The sequence below is a fragment of the Phyllopteryx taeniolatus genome, chromosome 9, assembly GCF_024500385.1.
Source record: "Phyllopteryx taeniolatus isolate TA_2022b chromosome 9, UOR_Ptae_1.2, whole genome shotgun sequence".
Classification (NCBI taxonomy): Eukaryota; Metazoa; Chordata; class Actinopteri; order Syngnathiformes; family Syngnathidae; genus Phyllopteryx; species Phyllopteryx taeniolatus.
In genome coordinates, this window is record NC_084510.1 from 11,889,771 (window position 1) to 11,911,535 (window position 21,765).

At 41.2% G+C, this 21,765-nt stretch overlaps 1 protein-coding gene across 4 annotated transcripts in view; it reads right to left on the reverse strand.

Annotated features, from left to right (window-relative positions):
• ube2r2 (ubiquitin-conjugating enzyme E2R 2) overlaps positions 1-18,816 on the reverse strand; it is a 20,564-nt gene extending 1,748 nt beyond the window's left edge. The window contains exons 1-6 of one of the 4 annotated variants that reach the window (XM_061784538.1): positions 18,225-18,816; positions 17,472-17,658; positions 11,892-11,978; positions 11,705-11,802; positions 9,768-9,902; positions 1-2,100 (exon numbers count right to left, since the gene is read on the reverse strand). The exon at positions 1-2,100 is cut by the window's left edge and continues 1,748 nt beyond it. In XM_061784538.1, the coding sequence (XP_061640522.1) occupies positions 1,815-2,100; positions 9,768-9,902; positions 11,705-11,802; positions 11,892-11,978; positions 17,472-17,648 (783 nt within the window). In that variant the 5' untranslated portion in view covers positions 17,649-17,658; positions 18,225-18,816 and the 3' untranslated portion in view covers positions 1-1,814. Of the gene's footprint in view, positions 2,101-9,767; positions 9,903-11,704; positions 11,803-11,891; positions 11,979-12,076; positions 12,224-17,471; positions 17,700-18,224 lie in introns of those variants that run through there. The other 3 variants (XM_061784537.1, XM_061784536.1, XM_061784539.1) reach the window with 3 other exon arrangements.
• Between the last annotated feature and the right edge of the window lie 2,949 nt (positions 18,817-21,765).

Below are 21,765 nucleotides of genomic sequence, written 5' to 3' on the forward strand. Positions count from 1 at the left end.
GAGGGATTAGTGGTGATGGACACTGCTGTGGACAGGGCACAGCAACACAGTTTAGCTGATTGCATCGAAAAGACAGACGTGAGCAGGTATACTGCCATGAGAAACTGTCTGGCTGGCCTCCTTTGTGGCTTAGTCGTTTGCCATAAGTTTGTCCATTTGCCACACTGTTTATGCACATTCCTGGAAAAATCAACACGCGCACACACTTAGGAGGACATAAAAAAGTGACAAGGAGAGACATGGGGGATGGTGTTTAACACAAAAGCAGACATACAACAAACAGTGGGTCTGGAGAGAACACGACAGGGCCATTGTTTTCATCATTTATCAAATACTAAGATTCACTACATTGGCAGACAAGGCATTACTTTTAAGACATAAATGTCAGTAATAACTTTGATAATGGTCCAACTGATCACACTCATCAGCCTACATGTTAAATACACCTGCAAAATGTGATGACAAACTGAATCAAAAAATATTCCATTGAAAAGACAATGCTCATTGACAGTTTTGGTTACCTTATTTAGCTGAGGGACAATATACAGGGTGTCCTAAAAGTGACCATATTTCAGTTTTTCTATTTTGTTTCAGATATCATTCAGACACGTACGTCCATCAGCATTTGACAGCTTGGGGTTTGCAGTTTTTGTTAGCATTTGTGAGCAGTATTCCCTTGTCCATGGCTTGCCAATTGACATTGACACAACATTGCAAAGTTACAGGATCTGTTCTTGACAAATCATGCGTCAGGTCTTCTACTACCACCACTGATGAAAACACTGAACCTCTAGAGCAGGCGTTCGCACAGCCAGTCTATACGAAGGGCTTCACTGAAACTCAGCATCAATGAAAGCTTGATTTAGTGGCGAGTTCCACTCCCCTGGATAGACTTTCTCTTAGTTTGGGTTAACGGTGGTTCTTGAAGTTCAGTGTTTTCATCAACGGTGGTAGTGGCATGCCTTAGTGACTTGTCAAGACCAGATCCTGTTTCAAGAAACCTGCCATCGGTTACAGCCATAAAGCCTCTCAAACTGGTGTTGAACTCCAATTGGGGACAGAAAAACTTCAGGTGGCAATTTTGCAAGACTGTTCCAGTGTCAATTGGGAAGGGCAAGGGAAGGATATTCTTACAAAACTGCAAAGCCTAAGCCGTCATATGATGAGGGCCTTACATATGTCCGAAGAATAAAGGAATAAAAAAATGAAGTGTATAGTTACTTTGTGGACACCCTGTATTACAAAGTTTTTAGTTTGATACAGTGCAGTTCTACACCACAATAATAAACATTTGTAAAAGTATCTCTTGACAGTCAGTCAAAACGGAGCCTTATTGTCTTATTTTAAGAGCAGAATCTTTGTTTCAGTTAGTGTATTAAATCCCATCACACTGCTTCCCCAGAATGTGAATTCTTAAAAAAATAAAAGAAACATTTTTGAGTATGTTTAGAAGGACAGCGTCTCAATCGCCCTTAATGACAAGATTAAAAAAGGGGGAGGGGGGGAACCTGAATATAGCCCCAAATCATGAACACTATTTGGGGTGCGTTCAAGCAACGATGAATCGTTTCTGCAATACATTTGTATAGGACTGAGTGCAAGCTGTAATTAAGGCAAACGGTGACTCAACAACAAACCATTTTAGTGAAATCTTAGTATAGGTGAGACAATATTTGACTAATTGTTTAATAGATGATGAAAAGTTTTTGGCAGTAGACTTTTGACCCCACTGTACACACACACACACACACACACACACACAAATGAGGCAGGGGATGTGGGGAGTTGGCAAGGAGCAGTAATGATACCGCTCATCATGACTCTTCGTTGCCAGAGTCATCCTGGTCGTCATAACATCTGTTGGACGTCCCACCGTCCTCCACAACACCTATTGCTCCAGCTTCCCCTATAGACTCCATCTCGCTCTCGTCGTCCTCCTCCTCGTCCTCCTCCATGTCATCGTCATAAAGGTCATCGTAGAGAAGGTCTGAGCTACTGTCCTGGGAAGGAACCCTGGTCTGGACGCAGTACTCCGCCAGCGTGGTTGGCACCTTGACGCCATCTCGCTCGGCATCTGCTGCTGTGGACATCACTTGTTTTCTGTCATTAAATGAAAAGAAAGTCCCTCTCAGGTTATCTGTGATTATATCATACATAATAGTAGATGTCAGGAAAAATACAATAATACTCCCTCTTATTGGTGTTCTTTATTTAAGAAAACATTTGTAATTCATAAAACTAGAACTAAAATAAAATTGTATCTATCTAGCAGCTGCAGCATTGTCGATGTCGCTGCTCTTAAGATTTTAGTAATTTAACACATCTTCCAGGCCACTTGTATGTAAATTATTTTAATAAAATAATAAAATTTTCAAATGATTTAGTTTAGAATTAATGTATAACTTAAGCAGTTATGTAATAAAATAAAATCTACAGTCAGTGGCATGCAAAGGGGGCGGATGGTGTGGCCACCCCTGGCATCCACGAGGAGGGGGGCATCCAACAGCGCAGCCACCGTTGCCCCGTAGACAGACTTTTGGCGGTCTGTCTGTCACCACACCCAACAAACGTCTGGTGGCCGGCAATTGCAAATGGTATATATATTTTCACTAGTTTTATTGTATTTACAATAAACCAATTAACAATTTGAGATAAATGCATAAAAATGAATACATACAAAAACGGTTTAATCAAGGCATCAAACATTACAGGACTCTTGAGAATCTAAATGCTTGGTGGACTGGATCGAAGAACAGAGCAGGCCATGTTTGGCCCACCCCTGCCATAGAGCAAACATTGCCGGTCACTAGGCTGTGTGCATTGCAAATGACGACACCAGCAAGATAAGGGCGAAGACAAAATACTGTCTGACAGCAACAGGAATTCAGACACACATTAAAAAGTACACTTGACAACAACCTAGAAAAAACATACAATTACAAGATTAGCAAAATGATCACTTAAACGTAATTTTTTAAATAACACTGTACACTAACATGACTGTAAATAAATGTGCATGCAGACCAAGTGCTTGCCCTCCCTTATCTGAAACAGTCTTTTGAATACCATTTTGATATACAGCACAGTATAGTTTTACAATGCATCCATTTTCTATCATGCCTTTCCTGTTCTGGGTCGCGGATGAGCAGGAGCTTATCCCAGCTGACTTAAGGCGAGAAGCGAGGTATACCCTGACCTGGGCTGGTCAGCAGTCAATCGCCAAACACATAAAGACCTTCCACTTGAGGTCTGACAGGTGCTCAATACAAGCAAGTAAATTTCCCCGATATATGGGCTTCAGGTCTGGAGACATACTTGGCCACTTCATCTCCTTCAGCTTCCTAGCAAGGCAGCTGTCATCGTAGAGGTGTTTAAATGTGATTATCATGTTGGAAAACTGCCATGCAGCTCAGTTTCCATTGGAATAGAGCAGGCTCTTTCAAGCCCCTTCTCTCTCACTCTCGCAATGGGCAGAGGTGGGAGGAGCAGCTATTAAGAGCAGCACAAGCACCGTGCACATGCGTGATTTGGCTATTACACGCAGCACAGTGAGCACCACACACGCTTCATGGCGTGTGATGCACACTGCATGCTCGTGATTTGCCATTGCACTTGGTGGCAATTATACACAGCGTGGGGAGGGAGACGAGGGAATTAGAGTACTACAAGGATAGACAACAACCGCTGGTAAGCAACATTCTAGTTAAAAACATGAGTGATAGCAGGAAAAGGAAAATATGAACACATTTTGATTTTGTTGATTCAAAGGCAGAGTGGAGAGGATCCAAAAAAACATCTACAGGGCAGGCTTCATAAATAACTTACACAGGAATTAAGGAATGTCCACACATCAGTGCAATTGGAAGAAAAAAATGACAATTGAAACTTTTGCAAAGGAAGAGGACAGTGTTTCTACCGGAGCTGTTGCTACTGATGCTGCAGTGGCTAAAGCATCATGCATTACACCACCACAATAAGAACAAAATTCAAAGTTAAAAATCGTTAAATTTTCAATTGTAAATCATTTATTTTTTGTTCCTAATGTATTTTTGTAGTAGTATGGTACCTAAATTTCTTTAAAATATTTAGTATTTACATAATAAACATAAATTAAAAAACAATGTGTTTTTGTTACATTAGTAATTTATTTTGCATTTTTGCTGGTAATAATTTAGACAACGACAAATTCCGAGGAGTCGTTTGGGAGCCGAAAGAGCTTTTAAGTGAGCCGAGACAAAACAGCTGGTTCTCTAAAAAGAGCCGGAATTCCCATCACTAGTTTCCAAAGGAAGAGGAACGTGCTCTGATTCAGAATGTCACAGTATATGTTGGAATTCATACTGCAGCACTCATGCAGTCCCAGACCATGATGCTATCAACACTCTGTTTCACTGTAATCAGGCACAATTATCTTGGCACTCCTCACCAGGGTGGTGACACATATGCTGGACATCATCTGAGCCAAACAAATTTTATCTGATTCTCATCAGACCACACAGGACATAAAAGAAGAAGTGACTTTAGGCTTTTCCCTGTCAGGGGTCGCCACATTGAGTCACTCTCATGGTTTGTTTGGCACAGTTTTTATGCAGAAAGCCCTTCCTGACGATACCCACCCATTTTTACCTTGGTTTAGGACTGGCAGTGTATAGAAATTGGTGCATTGACCAGAAATCGAACCTGCAGACCAGCAGCATGTACCACAACTAGGGGTGTAATGATTCGTTTTAACAACGATTCGATTCGTTTCAAGGACGATATTGGTTCATCTAGAACCATACGATCTGAAACGATTCAGTAATTGAACACAAAATATATAATGCTGTAATAGTCTAATCACATTTTTCTCAGTCTGCACTCTAATTCATCCCAAAGGTGTTCCATCAGGTTGGTGTCAGGACTCTGTGCTGGCCAGTCAAGTTCATCCACACCAAACTCTCTCATCCATGTCTTTATCGACCTTGCTTTCTGCAGTGGTGCACAGTCATGTTGGAACAGGAAGGCCCCATCTCCAAACTGTTTTCATAAAGTTGGGAGCAATGAATTGTCCAAAAGCTCTTGGTGTAGGAGTTCCTTTTACTGAAACTAAGGAACCAATTTTGGACAATTCCATGTTCCCAGCTTTGTAGCAAGAGTTCTTCCATTTCTAATATGGCTGTGCACCAGTGCACAAAGCAAGGTCCATAAAGACATGGATGACAGAGTCTGGTGTGGATGAGCTTGTCTGGCCTGCACAATCCTGACCTCAACCAGATAGAACAGTTTTGGAATGAATTAGAGCAGACACCGAGAGCCAGGCCTTCTCGTCCAACATTAGTGTGTGACCTCACAAATACGATTCTGGAAGAATGGTCAACAATTCCCATAAACACACTCCTAAACCTTGTGGACAGCCTTCCCAGAAAAGTTGCTGATATAGTTGCAAAGGGTGGGCCGACGTCATATGGAACCCTATGGATTAGGAATGGGATGTCACTTAAAGGTCAGAGGACAAAGATGTTAAATATTTTCTTGATAAGTCTAGAACCACTTTACAAACCACATCCACCACTTCGAAGTGATTATATAGCAGATATACAGCAGTTAAATCGATAAATATGATGCAGAATGCGCCTTCTGCTTTTTGCATCCACCGCCTTCCGGACTTCGGCTCTATCCGGCGCTGTGACGTAACACGAGCTAAACAGCCTGTTCATTTGGCGTTGTGTGCTATTGTTCCATTTGTTTTCGTATGATTTAGCGATGTCACAATGGTTTATTGAGTGGCTTTTGGTTGTACAAATGGTTCAGAAAGTGGCAAGAGGTTTTTTTTGGGCTTTCCAAGTGAAAAAGGAATATGTGACCAGTGGATAGGCAAAGTCAATCAATCGACAGGGGAAGAAACGTGGTCAGCTATGGGTGCGGAGAAAGCATTCCAAACTCTGTGCTGATCACTTCGAACCAGCGAGTTTTGAGAAAGACTTAGCAGAAACCATTGGATACAGAGGTAGAGGCTGAAACCAGCTGCGGTGCTAACTATTTTTCCTACGGCCATCGGGACCTCAACTGCCAGCAAGCGAACTAAATCTCGCATGCGCCATGGTGCGGCTGTGTCTTGAGCTTCAGGTATTTTCGGGGAGTGCTCAATACACATAATAAAAACCTCATTTTTAGCTAAAGTTCATATTTGAGTCAAGGCAGGTGAGCGAATACTTTTGGTAATATAGTGTATGTCCGTGATGGAATTTCGTGTTCATCGACCTTTTAGCTCACGTACTGTCATGAGGAAAACCTGCTTGAACTATCTCACAAAGTGATGTATGCCTCGTTTGCTTTTTCTTGGTTCCCGGTGTACATCGACTTAGTGGCCTCAAGTTCTCTTATTACGTGTATTCCCGACTTGCAGACGACCGCAGTCAGCAGACAGGAAAACTTGAATAATGCTTAAAGTCTTTATCATTAAAAATGCTAAAAACACATACACATTCATCCATATGTCTGATGCGCCTAAATCCAATGCGTTATTTCATAGTATTGATACAATTGATTACCTTTTTAAATGATTTAAATCGACATTTATGTCTGCAAGGCTAACTTGCCAAGCAGAGATCGAGCCAGTTGGATCTTAGGAATATAAATCGATACATCCTTACACCACAAAGCGCTACACTACCGATGCAAGACCACACAGGACATGGTTCCATTGAGTCACTTGAACTACTTGTTTGGTAAACTGTGGGCTTCCTTCTGAGCCAGCTTCAAAAGAGACTTCCTTCTGGGATGACGGCCACAAAGACCAATTTGTGCAGAATATGGGCTGAGCACTGATTGGCGCTTCTTCAATTTCTGGATTTGATGCTGAGCTAAACTTCACTGATCGACCCTGGCGAGGCTCATTGTGAGTGGAATGCATGTTCTTCCTGTGTTTGGCCGTTTTTTCTTCAGGTACTATGGCTTCCTCCCACATACCAAAAACATGCCTGTTAGTTGAATTGAGGACTATATTGTCCATAGATGTGAGTGTGAATGATTGTTTGTCTATAGGTGCCCAAAGATTGGCTGGCAACCAGTCCAGGTTGTACCCAAAGACAGCTGATATACACTTCAGCTCACCCGTGACCCCAATGAGAGTAAGTGGAATAAAAACTGGATGGATGGATAAATATAGCTGTATAAATCTATACTCCTTTACAAATTGTCCACTGATTACCCTAAAGTAAATCAAATGTTCCCTTTTACAGTATTATCCTTGAGAAGATATAATAAAATTGTTGTTGAAACATGAGCAGTGTGCTATTTGCAAGTGACTCTGTTGGGTGCAGCTGTCAATGTGCACTTTGCTGGGGAAGTGCTATAAGCGTATCATTTTACAATTACATGACTGCTTTGTATTAAATGTAAAACGTACTTTGAAAAGTAAGAAAAACAGCGCTATTGATCTGGTAGGGCAAGAGCCTGCACCCAAACCACTGCCACTGAAGGCACTTTCCAAAGCCTATAACAGAACTGCCACCCTAAGGAAATTCACCTCCAGAACAATTTGTCCAAACTTTCATATATTTAAAATTTTGTCAAAAACATTACCACGGGACAGTTATTGCAGTATATTTTGTAATAGGATAAAAATTCTGCATACTTTTCAAATGCACTACATAATCATTACTCTGTAATCGTTAATAAAGTATGGCTTCAATATTTATTATTTTAATGTTTTTCAACCTTGCAATGGCAGAAGCAGTCGCAGCCAGAATCAAAGTATAGAGATTTTGACAAGCCATCGTCAAAAATATCTGTCTATGAATTAATTCACCTTTTCCAATTCTGTTTTCAACCTGATTAAAAAAAAAAAAAGAAAGTCTATTAAATCAGATTAATCAATTAAAACTCAGCACTCTACTTTGCAAACAAACATAACATTGCTGATAGATTGAATTGGATAGTTTATTCATGGACAATTGTTAAGATTTCTATTTTGTGAATGTACTTACAGTGGGTACGGAAAGTATTCAGACCCCCTTAAATTTTTCACTCTTTGTTATATTGCAGCCATTTGCTAAAATGGGGGGATCCTCTGCCATTGCTCTTTGCAGATCCTCTCCAGTTCTGTCAGGTTGGATGGTGAACATTGGTGGACAGCCATTTTCAGGCCTCTCCAGAGATGCTGAATTGGGTTTAAGTCAGGGCTCTGGCTGCACCATTCAAGAACAGTCATGGAGTTGTTCTGAAGCCACTCCTTTGTTATTTTAGCTATGTGCTTAGGGTCCTGGTCTTGTTGGAAGGTGAACCTTCGGCCCAGTCTGAGGTCCTGAGCACTCTGGAGAAGGTTTTCGTCCAGGATATCCCTGTACTTGGCCGCATTAATCTTTCCTTCAATTCCAACCAGTCGTCCTGTCCCTGCAGCTGAAAAACACCCCCACAGCATGATGCTGCCACCACAATGCTTCACTGTTGGGACTGTATTGGACAGGTGATGAACAGTGCCTGGGTTTCTCCACACATACCGCTTAGAATTAAGGCCAAAAAGTTCTATCTTGGTCTCATCAGACCAGAGAATCTTATTTCTCACCATCTTGGAGTCTTTCAGGTGTTTTTTTTGTTTTTTTGTTTTTTTTTTAAGCAAACTCCATGCGGGCTTTCATGTGTCTTGCACTGAGAAGAGGCATCCGTTGGGCCACTCTGCCATAAAGCCCCGACTGGTGGAGGTCTGCATTGATGCAGACTTTCTAGAACTTTCTCCCGACTGCATCTATGGAGCTCAGCCACAATGATCTTTGGGTTCTTCTTTACCTCTCTCACCAAGGCTCTTCTCCCCTGATTCCTCAGTTTGGCCGGACGGCCAGCTCTATGACGGGTTCTGGTTGTCCCAAATGTCTTCCATTTAAGGATTATGGAGGCCACTGTGCTCTTAGGGACCTTAAGAACAGCAGAATTTTTTTTGTAACCTTGGCCAGATCTGTGCCTTGCCACAATTCTGTCTCTGAGCTCTTCAGGCAGTTCCTTTGACCTCATGATTCTCATTTGCTCTGAAATGCACTGTGAGCTGTAAGGTCTTATATAGTGTGTGGCTTTCCTAATTAAGTCCAATCAGTATAATCAAACACAGCTGGACTCCAATGAAGGTGTAGAACCATCTCAATTAGCATCCCGCTTTACAGTCTTTTGCGACCCACTCCTCGGCCTCCCGTCGTGATAACGGTAAACGATACATGTAAAAAGCATGGTTAGAAGTGTAATTTATTCACTGCCATGGAGGCGATGATTAGTGACTTACAATGCATTGACAACTTGACACCGGATGCAAAGAGAACTTTCGCCTCCACGGATTGGCAGCAGGCGGTCGTAATAAAATAGCGTGCCCACCAAGCTGTTTTTTTTCCTTTGTCGCTTTTTTTTTGGTAAACTATATAATGTTTATTACATCGAATTAATTTAAGAAATTTTCATCAAAGTGGCTGAACACAGCGCCATACTAGCCGCAAATGTCGGACGTTGGATTTTTTCCACCCCAATATCCGGAAAAATCGGTGCTACGGCCGTAACGAGTCAGCGTTCAGTGATTTCCGTAACATAATACAGACGTTCCGTAAAATTTGTCAGCTCTGCTATAACACTTGGTAGCCTATGGCAACTAAATCGACTGGTAATAATTTATCTAAAAAGTATGTAGCATTAATTTGTAACAGCAGATCTTGTAATGTTATTACAAACATAACATTTTATATAGACACTAAACCGAAGATTCTTAGTGTACGTCGGAACATGGTTGAATTATATACATGCAACATTACCTGATAATCTCTGCATACTCCTTATCCTTGCCTTTGCTGTCCCTCCATCTGCGAAACATTACCGAAGCATCCACATTCGCAGGGGAAAAGGTGTTTGGCTCATTGAGTAGAGAGATGACACTAAGCAGGATGGTCCTATTGAAATAAAATAGGCACACAATCCAGAATTAGATTTTGTTTAGTTTCTGATTGATCCTCGCTAAAACAGGCCACATTGTGGTATTTTGACCATTCTCGGTCAAATGCAGCCATTGATTAGAAAAAGTACTAGTGAAGGATGACATTTCATAATTGAGAGGACTTCTGCTTGATGTTTACCTAATTTGTATTATTATTATTTTAATCAACATTCTTCCCCATTCCAATGCACTGTTTGAATAAACAAAAGGCACTGAGCTTCTGCCATGTGATGAACAGGTTTACCTAAAGCCAGCCGCACACTGAGCGACACTGAACTCGATGGAACTGGACAATCGTAAACATATTTGACTGACTCTCACATACCTACCAAATCGCTGCAACAAAAATACAGCCACTTATAATCTTGTCAGGAGACAATGTTTTGAAGTGCTAACCATATTTTATTGAAGCACAAAAAACATATTGCAATTGTCAAGGAAAAGGTGGACTGCCCTAGCAGCTGTAACTACAGCACAGTTTTTTGAGATACGAGAAGTCATTCGGACGATGTTTTGCCTTGACTTGCAAGCGACACTTTATGAGCATTGTTGTATAGTATGCATGCATTGCATGTATTGTCGCAGTGAACTCCACTCACTTCACAACAAGCAAGTTTACCAGAAAGTGAGCAATTCTTCAAAAAGAGACTTCAAGCTGTTTATTGCCACTCCCAGTTAAATTCTACTGTCAAACTAAACTTAAAGCAAAGATAATTTACATGTTGTGAATTTAAAACCACATAGCTTTGCTTTAGATAAGTCAGGTTAGCTTAATGTTAACAAACAATGAAAAATGTCAGAGATGGGATAACGAAAGCATCGGTGTCACTGTGTTATAACCCTTTAAGCAACGGATATTTGAGCACAAACAGTCGAACAACATGTAGACATATAACAATACTCACAGGCATATATTCTTTATCCTCTGCGAAAAACGACTAATATTACTGTGGCATATTGAGCAACAGTGACTGTCTACTTTACTTATTGCGTATGTTTGTATTATACTGCCCTTGGTGGTCAAGGCGTGTGCACCAGAAGGAGCAGCACAATTTCAACTGAATTGAAGCAAAAAATGTGGCAAAAACTGTTTAATTCTGATATTCTATTTAATTGTCATTATTATGTTTTCATAAAAGGTAAAACATTATGGAGTGCTATTTTTATTATTAATATTATATATATATACTATTTTGTTTATTTTTGGGGGAAGGCTAGAACGGATTATTGGCATTTCCATTCATTTCAATGGGAAAGATAATTTGAGTGTTTGAGTTAAAAGCTTGGTCACGGAACAAATTAAACTCAAGGCACCACTTTACATTTCTCCATCTGCGTAGAATACAAAGAGAGGAAACAGGCAAAAAGTCAGGAGATACTGTGAATAAAGCCCACAACCCCAATCTTGTCACCAGGTTTCAAATTGGTCAAGGGTTAGGGAATAAACTAACTTTTGTCCATCCACTTTGGCAAGAGAACGAGCCTCCATAACTCTCTCTCTCTCTCTCTCTCTCTCTCTCTCTCTCTCTCTCTCTCTCTCTCTCTCTCTCTCTCTCTCTCTCTCTCTCTCTCTCTCTCTCTCTCTCTCTCTCTCTCTCTCTCTCTCTCTATAAATATATATATATATATATATATATATATATAATTTATACAGACCTAGTCTGCTTGCAACTTTCATATTACACTGTTAATTAACCCTAATTATTCTTAAGCATAATGTCACAAATGGACTTCCCAGAAACAAGAAAATGTATTTACCTGACATTCTGGGTTGGATTCCATCTTTCTGAAGGCAGTTCCCCACTCTGTGGATCATCAACAGGAGGGTGCAGGATGGAGATACACACATCACCGTTCTGAGGCAAAACATCACATCGTACAATATCATAAGTGGAGAATACATATGTGAATACCAAAAAGGCTGAAACATTTGTAAGAAAAATACCTCATAAATGTTGGGGTGCCACATCTTTGTGATGAAACGGAAGGTTGGTGGTAAATACGGGTAGTCAACTGGGAACTTGATGTGAGCCTGGAAGAGTGAACACAAATTCATAGTTCCAATTCCTCTTGAACCTACAGGTCAGGATTTCTGTTGTTATTATGTGCTGGCCCTCCCTGAGCTGTCACCTTATCTGGGTGTAGGTGTTCGTGTGTCCCGATGATCCTCGGCGCTAAGTTGTCTGGTGCTTTACCAGACAAAGTACAGCTCATAGACCCCTTATGATGGTAAATATACATGGACCTAAGTTTCCCTTGCCCACATGCTGGTCACCGGGTCCTCCCTCTGGAGCCAGGCCTGGAGGTGGAGCTCGATAGCAAGCGCCTGGTGCCCGGACCTGCACCTATGCAGCCCAGCCAGGCACAGCACAACGAGGCAACATTGGTCCCCCTTCCCATGGGCTCAACACCTGTGGGTGGGGCCAAGGGGTCGGGTGGATAGTGAGCCGGGTGGCGGCCGAAGGCGGGGATCTTGGCGGTCCGATCCCCAGCAACAGAAGCCGGCTCTAGGGAATTTGAATGTCACTGGCAGGGAAGGAGCCCGAGTGTGTGAGGTTGAGAAGTTCCGACAGGATATAGTTGGGCTTACCTCCACACACAGCTTGAGGTCTGGTACCAGTCCTCTTGAGAGGGGTGGGACTCTCTTCCAGTCTGTAGTTGCCCATGGTCAGAGGCACTGAGCAGGTGTGGGCACACTTATTGTGCAGTACCTGTACCTTAGGTTTCACCCCAGTGGACGAGAGGGTAGCCTCCCGTGCCTTCAGGTTGGGGGATGGCTCCTGCTTGTAGTTTGTGCCAATGCGCCAAACAGCAGATCAGAGTACCCACCCTTTTTAGAGTCCTTGGGGAGGAGGGGATGGGGGAGCCTTCGCTGGGGACTCCCTCATTCTCCTGGGAGACTTCAATACTCACGTGCACAATGAAAGTGAGACCGAGAAAGGCATGATTGGGACAAACGCCCCCCGACCATAACCAGAAAGGTATTCTGTCGTTGGACTCCTATCCATAACGAAAACCGTGATCAGACATAAGGGTGTCCAGATGAGCACTTGGCACCAGGACACTCTAGTCCACAGTTCGATGATCGACTTTGTGGTCGTCTCGTCAGACTTGCGGACACATGTCTTGGACACTCGAGTGAAGAGAGAAGTGGAGCTGTCAACCGATCACCACCTGGTGGTGTGTTGGCTCCAACGGCTCCAATTTATCCATTATAAGTCCAGGTTAAAAAGTATTCTTTTTTTCCTCATACTTGTGACTGAGCATGTAAGAGCATTTCTATTTTGTAAATGATCTTTTTTGCAATGTACGTTCTTCGTAAGATGTACTTTGTTTTTAAATGTGTTTTGTTCTTTGTTTCTAAATGCTTTACAATCATGTAAAGCACATTGAGTTACCTTGTGTATGAAATGCGCTGTATAAATAAATTTGACTTGCCTTGAAGAAGTCTGCTTCATCTGTGATTAGAAATTAGAAAAAAAAATTATGTAAATGGCCTCTAGGTTTGTGAGTTTGAAATGACCTTAGTGCTCATTACACTACTTGTATCACAGGCCGCAGTTATACTAGCTGCACACCAACCAATATCAGTTTCACATCTATTAGCTTCCAGTCTGATATGGTAAAAGGCTGTTTTAAAGTCTTACATTTAGTAAACAATCACAGCAACAGATTTAAACACAAATAACAATTACATTAAGGCAAAAGCATTCCCTTCGTATCAACAAGTCAGCACCTCTGCAGTACCCAAGATACGTGCACTATTCTCCTGAAGTGCTGGCACAAACCTGTTGTGACAAGAACAAGCACTCAGCAACTGGAAAGTTGAAAATGAGGCCGTGTTTAATCTTGTGTTTGTTAGCACAGACAAATGGCAAACCTGCCCCTGAGTAAGCTACTCTTCTTGTTCCTTGTCCAATGTAGAAGACTCTAATGACTGTCCAGATGATGAGCCCTAATGTTGTTACTGTCAATCTACTTTGGATTTATAGGATTCTAGTTTGTCTTTGCTGGCCTATTTTTACAAGGACTTTTTCTCTCTGTCTGAAAATGTTGAAGCCATTTTAAAGAGACGATAAACATAGTAATATTATAATATTCATCCATCCATAAATATTTTGTCCCGCTTATCCTCACCCTGAACTGGTTGCCAGCAAATCGCATGGCACATATAAACAAACAACCAGTCACACTCACGGTCACACCTATGGATAATTTAGAGTCTTCAATCAACCTACCTACTGATGTTTTTGGGATGTGGGAGTAAACCGTAGTACCTGGAGAAAACCCACGCAGGCACGGGGAGAATATGCAAACTCCACACAGGCGGGGCCGGGATTTGAACCCTGATCCTCAGAGCTGTAAGGCAGTGCCATTATAAGATTCAACATTAAAAATATATATATAAAAAAATTTAAAAAACATGGATGAAGCAAACTTGTGCAAGTCCACAATTAACGTCCTGATATCTTGGCTGATTTTTTTGACTTTCCTATTATGTTACACACAGAAGCAGTGCGTTTCAGGTGTGCCTAGTTCAAATACATTCACAAGTGACTCTCTAACTCAAATGTTGACTAAACTTATCAGAAACTTTCAAAGCAATGACATTATCATCTGGGTTTTCCCAAAATTGTTTAAAGGCATGGTAATCCTACTGTATGTAAACTTCTGACTTTGAAAAAAGAAATTAAAAATTGCCTTGAAAATTCCTTCTCTCATTATTATTCCAACAGCTAGAACAAAAAACTTATAGAGGCTGCATTGAGCCAATATGGCCCGTGCCCGGAGTCTGTTGATGTTTTTAAAAAGGAGGCTCAAGAATCACCTATTTGGTTTCGCTTTAAACTGATTTCTTAATTATTGTATTTGTATTTATTAATTATTTGTTCATTTATCTATTCGTTACTTTTAATTATTTTATCCTATTTTATTATATTTCTTATTGTCCTTTTTTTTTTATTCTGTCATACTGTATTTTAGTCTTCTTAAACTTTTAAGTTTAACTCCACTGTCTGCTCATGAGACCCTCCATGCTGGGAGGTGTGTTTTGTCTGCCGATGTAATGTAGGGAGTGGGTTCAAACAAAAGGTGCTCTGTCCTGAGGCATTTGACACATCTAGATGTACATACCATGAAATAAAAGCTGGAATTCTGAACTTTTGTCTCATATTCATTTTTTATCTGAAACCCAAATGTCTTCAGTATACAACAAAAACAAAGGAATTGACCTTGCCGTTCAAATACTTTTGGAGGGGACTGTACATGTTATAAAACACCTGGGAACTGTTTTAAATTGTGAATAAAATACACAATGTGTGTCATTTAAAAGCACTGAATAACAGAAGAAAGATGTGCCTTGTCAAGCTCATTCTCCGTATGGAGGTGCTTCTTATTTCTGCACACCACAGCCCTCACTCAGACTTTGCTGCAGGGCCATTCCAGCAAGCACAAAAATATTTTAGCTCTGTGTATACAGTAATGTTTTCGCTGTTGGCCTATCATTTTAGCCACTTCAGAGTAGCAGGCTGTGGCCTTTGTTACAGAGATAATGTGATGCATCTTAACTCCTATTGTAGGCATCTGTTAATCAACATTCTATTGAGGGCATCTGCTAATTAACTGCGCTCCATGGTCACAATGGTAGACGCTTCAATTCAGTGTCACTCAAATTGAGTTATCTTACTGTACCTGGGACAGAACTGTCTGTCTATGTCCGTGTATTACATTGCTGTTCCAGTTTTATTTCATGAGTGCATTAAACTTTTCAATGAATGACATCTCTTTTAGCCATAAAGCCAATCGACACAAATCAAAGTTAGAAAGTGCAAACCCATACTACTTCAACATTCACGTGTCAATCTATAGCTAAGCATCTAAACAATATACACAATTTCTAACCCCATGTACACAGAAATTGTAATGAGTCACCTTTGATATAAAGTCAAGAAAATACTGTACAACCAAATGTGCAATGTGGATCACATACACACAGATATTGGTCTAAAATGTGACTCGGCGTACAAACTGTAGAACGAATTTTGATGAAGTAGCACATCTGCCTCACAGTTCTGAGGACCGGGGTTCGAATCCCGGCCCCGCCTGTGTGGAGTTTGCATGTTCTCCCCCTGCCTGTGTAGGTTTTCTCCCACATCCCAAAAACATGCGTTTAGGTTGACTGAAGACTTTAATTTGCCCATAGGTGTGAATGTGAGTGTGAATGGTTGTTTGTTTATATGCGCCCTGCAATTGGCCGGCAACCAGTTCAGGGTTTACCCCACCTCTCGCCCGAAGACAGCTGGGATAGGCTCCAGCACGCCCGCAACCCTAGTGAGGATATGCGGTACAGAAAATGGATGGATGGATGGTTCAGATTTGACAAATAATAATATAATAATATGAGAGCATTTGTGACTTTGATGCTCAGAATCCCTTTTGATTTGGATGTGATCTGTCAGACGTTTTCATAAAAATAAAACAAACAAAAAAAACGACTCATTGTAAATTTGGGAAAGACTCAAAATGATTTATCATGTCAATGTGTGGATTTCCACCAAAATTAAATTGCAAGATCCCCTTTGGAATTCCCGCTTAATATGGAAAGTCTGGGTCAAAACACCTGCCCAAGAGATAACAAGCAATTTGCAATTTTTTTCTTGGTATCAACTACATTTATACAAGGGCTGCTTGGTTTACGGCGAAGTTGCGTTCTTAGAAGCAGCGTGCACCCTGGACTCGTCGTCAGCCAATCGCAGGGCACATACAATATCAACAAACACCCATTCACACTTACATTCATACGTATGGGCAATTTAGAGTCTCCAATTAACCTAACTTGCGTGTTTTGAGAATGTTGGAGGAAGCCGGAGTACATGGAGAAAACCTGCACAGACACTGGGAGAACATCCAAACTGTATTTACAAAGGAGCCGAGATTCAAACACCGAACCTCAGAACTGTAATTAGCAATGCGACAAGATTTCCCAAAAATAAGAATAGGTCAAAATGCAAAGTCTGGTTGGAACGGCCACTTCAATCTGAGTACAACGCAGCAAGAATTTTGAATATTGGATTATGTGTTCAGGAGAAATTTTGCTTTTTGTATGGGAAAATTTGCCTTTTTGAGGAACGCTTTTGTGTGATATAGCCTGTCAAAAAATCCAGTCAAAAAAAATGCCTTAAAATTTCAGTAAAACAGTACAATTACATTATTTCTCCACATATCTCTACAAAAATTCACACACTAATTTAATCCTCCATGCTGAATCTGATTTTGAACTCGTTTCTTATGAACATGCTCATTTATGGCCCTCATTAGCGTAAACTGAAATTCTTTTTAAGGTATGGTCTTTTTTCCCCCTCAAGGAAAATAATGAAGCTAAGTTAGACAAGTTTGGATGTTAACATGTTTTTGTTTTTTTTTTGTGTTTTTTTTTATTCTACCAAGATGGCAGCCACTTGGCACGTTGCTACTGTGAGGTAAACGTGTCCAACTAGTCCATACTAGTTAAAACAATGTTTCCTACCTTAAAGTAGCCTCCCTCATACAGGGTGTTTGGGGGCCCAAAGATGGCAACTTCCCAGTTGTAGAGATCAGACTCCTGAACCAGAGTGATGCGGAAGCCCTCCACCGGCTGCTCCTGTAGGGACTTCAACTCCATCATCAGGGCCTTCTGAGAACTAGGGGTTGCCTGGTGGGCCATCCTGATCCCACTTCTGACACCAGCAGCCATAGAGGAAAGTGTGGAGATGACCTTAACATTATTAGCTTACATTAAAGTCATCTTCGGTTTCAGGCTTATTTTTGACATTGGTGTAAAGCAGCCAACAGGCTACAGAAGTGAATCCCAACAACAGTGTACCGTGAGAAATGATCCACTTTTTTCTTGGTCAGATTATTATTTATTAACTGCAAATAATGTAGCTTTGCTCATCTATCCACACCAGCAACCTCTAGTGACAGGCAGAACAATGAAATCCTCCTTGACTACCATCACACCGAATTATTACTTCATGTATAAAGAATACTTTCTGTGACATTTTTGTTTGGTGGTGTGGCGTGAGATTTTTGGAATGTAAAATATTTGCATTGGGTCAATAAAGCGTGGAAAATACCGGGCTATGCCATACTAGTGGGGAATATATACTTGGTGGCAAAATAAACAAGCAATAATTTCACACACAACAAAGAATACTGCGTACTCTGTATAGTTCTCGAAGGTTTTTGGTTTGGTTCCCTGGTGCAGATAAAGAGCTAAATAAAGAAAAGAAGTGTTTACCTGTGTTCTTGCAATGTAATGTGTAATCGTTTGGTTATAGCAGGAAACTGGAGGACAAAGTCATTGGTAGTGCTTAGCCAAAGTGACACACAAGTGACAGGAGCCGTGGATGTTCTTCTCCTGCTTATGGCTGATCCTCGTGTTGTGCTGCCGAAATTCTTTGTGTGTCCACTGTTGACAGTCTACATGGAGCTAGTTACTGTGGAAGTCACCGTCTCCCGTGGATCATTCTTGGGCTCACAAAAGCAAAGTCGCTCTCCGTGACATGTCCCCGCTATTGGTTCGGTTCGGACAGGCGCTCAGCTGATCCCAGCTTGTTTGTGTTTGTCTCTCTGCTCTCTGGCGGTCTCAACTTCTCCCCACGTCAGCTAAACCAGTTAGCGAGCAACTTCGGTCAAACGGGGCAGTTTTTTCTGTTCTGTGCCGTCCCCTCCGACAGTGATAGTGTTAAGGGCTATCGAATGCAAACCTCCACCGTGGAAATGACAGCAGGTGAGACAGTTACCCTCGAGACCAACTGCGGTTTTGATCGATTTTTATTTTCCTCTCAACGATGCTTCCGGTTACCATTGCGCGTGTCTGCGGTGCGTCATCGACGTCCGGAACGTGCCTTGCGTGCGCGCACTCGATGCAGAACACGGATTGTTTTGCTGGAAGCCACGATTGCACTGTACAGTATTCTAAACTCGCTGTGGTCATATCATTTAAGAAATTTGGTCATATTTTTTTTTATTATTTAGTTTTAGGTTATTTAGTTTCACATTTTGCAACGGTAAAACAGTAATCCACTTAATTTTTCATTTTCTTTTAATAGTTTTAATTTCACCTTTCTTCAAGGGAGCATAGAATAATTGTGATAAACTTGTGTGCTTCAGTTCTGAGGTTGTGGATACGAGTCTGAGCTCGGCTTAGCGTGCAGTTTGCCTGTTCTCTCGGTGCTCAATTAATATTTTGTATTATTTAGGTGCTTCACATCGTACACCAATAAAGCACTCATTCAATTAATTTTCTTAGGTTTATAATTTCATTGTTTGCAATACTTTTGTTAAATATATTTGTCTGTATTTTGAAATTATGCTTATTTTTATTTTATTTTAACACAGTTTTAATTTCACACTTTTCCTCAAGGCAGCACGGTGGGCAGGAAATTAGCACGTTTGCCTCACAGTTCTGAGGTTCAGGGTTTGTATGTTTTTCCACATTCCAAAAACACGCGTAGCTTAATTGACGACTCGAAATCACAGGTGTCAAACTCATGGCCAGGGGTCCGATATGGTCCACCATATCATTTTATGTGGCCTGATAAAACAAATCATGTGCGCCTACTGCTCCTTTCTTAAAAAAAAATAAAAAAAATAAAAACATGCTAATTGTCTTCACTTTTAATAACTTAGAGATATTGAAAGGATTATAAGCATTTTTTTATCAACACCCTTTTTAAAAGGAATTCAACAATTTTAGTGCTATTTTTCTTTACTTCTAATTTCAAAACTAGATATCCATCAATTTGTCACAAGCTTCTGAGGGAAACAGTAACTACGTGGCCTGTGAGAAAAATGTTTGACACCCCTCCCAATTGTCTGTAGGTGTAAATATCAGCGCGAATGCTTGCTTGTCTATAATTGGCTGGCGACCAATCCTGAGGGTACCCCGCCTCTCACCCAGTCAACTGCGATAGGCTCCAGCTCACCCTCAACCTAAATGAGGATAGAAATTTGATATTTTTAACAACAAATTCAATTTGAAAACAGAAATCATGGAAAATAGCACAACAACCTGGACGACAGGTTAGCACATCTGCCTCACAGTTCAGAGGTTGTGGGTTCACATCCGGGTTACGGCCTTCTTGTGTGGAAATTGCATGTTCTCCCCGTGCCTGGGTGGGCTTTCTCTGGGTACTCTGGTTTCCTCCAATATTCTGAAAAAAAAACATATGGTAGGTTAACTGATGAATAGTCTGTAGGTGCAAAGTGTGTGTTGTGAGTGTGAATGGTTGTTTGTCTATTTGTGCCCTGCGATTGACTGGCCACCAGTTCAGAGTGTATTCGTCCACCTCTCCCCCAAAATCAGCTGGGATAGGATCCAGCACACTTCCGACCCGTCGTTATAGAGAATGAATGGATGAAAGTCATGGAAAATAATGGCAAGCTAATATTTTAGTCTACAACTATTGTCCAATTTATGTTAAGAAGGGATTTGGTGAGAATAAATGCTTCTAATACCAGTTAAAGTGAAGAAATATTCAAATTTTCGTTCAGTTTCTCCAACAAAGAAAGCCTTGAGTTTGACACCCATGCATCCAGTCTAAATTGTCCATAGGTGTGAATGTGAGTGTGAATAGTTGTTTGTATAATGTGCACTGCGACTGGCTGCCGACCTGCCTGAGTGACAAAACTAGGATGCACCCTGCCTCAAGCCCAAAGTCAGTTGGGTTAGGCTCCAGCCCATCCTGACCATTGTACCCAGAAAAAAACCACGCAAGCACGGGGAAACATGCTACATTCACACAGGAAGGCCATAGCCTGGATATAAACCCATGAGCTCTGAACTGTGAGGCAGCTGTGCTTACCAGCCCTCCACTGTTCCACCTGTTAAATATCCATCCATCCATTCTCTGAGCCGCTTATCCTCACAAGGGTCACGGGAGTGCTGGAGCCTATCCCAGCTATCATCGGGCAGGAGGCGGGGTACACCCTGAACTGGTTGCCAGCCAATTGCAGGGCACATATAAACAAACAACCATTCACACTCACATTCACACCTACAAGCAATTTAGAGTCGTCAATTAACCTACCATGCATGTTTTGGGATGTGGGAGGAAACCGGAGTGTCCGGCGAAAACCCACGCAGCCACAGGGAGAACATGCAAACTCCACTCAGGCGGGGCTGGGAATTGAACCCCAGTCCTCAGAACTGTGAAGCAGACGTTCTAACCAGTCACACACCGTGCCGCCCTGTTAAATATGCTGAGTAAAATTATATATAAAAATACATTTTAGTAGTGTTAAATAGAAGTACACTATTGTATAATTTACATTAAGGACATATTCATTTGAGACTTTTGATAATCTATTTTAGCCATTCTTTTTCCAGGTTGGAATGATCGCATACATCGTCAATGATTTTGAAAAACAACAGTTGAGTGCACAAGTTTGAATTGATTTATTTATCTGTGAAATATCTATCACTTGCTCGCTCTATCTATCTATCTATCTATCTATCTATCTATCTATCTATCTATCTATCTATCTATCTATCTATCTATCTATCTATCTATCTATCTATCTATCTAGCTTAGCCCTTAAAGCGTCACTAAGTTCCTTGGACTTTCCTTTTGTATTGGTCAATCCAGTGAGTGCTGTCAAAGAAATAATGTTAAGATGGCAAAAAGATAGGTGCTGTCAATCATGATTACAAATAATAAATTAATAGAGGGCGGCACGGTGGGCGACTGGTTAGAGCGTCTGCCTCACAGTTCTGAGGAGTGGGGTTCAATCCCCGGTCCCGCCTGTGTGCAGTTTGCATGTTCTCCCCGTGCCTG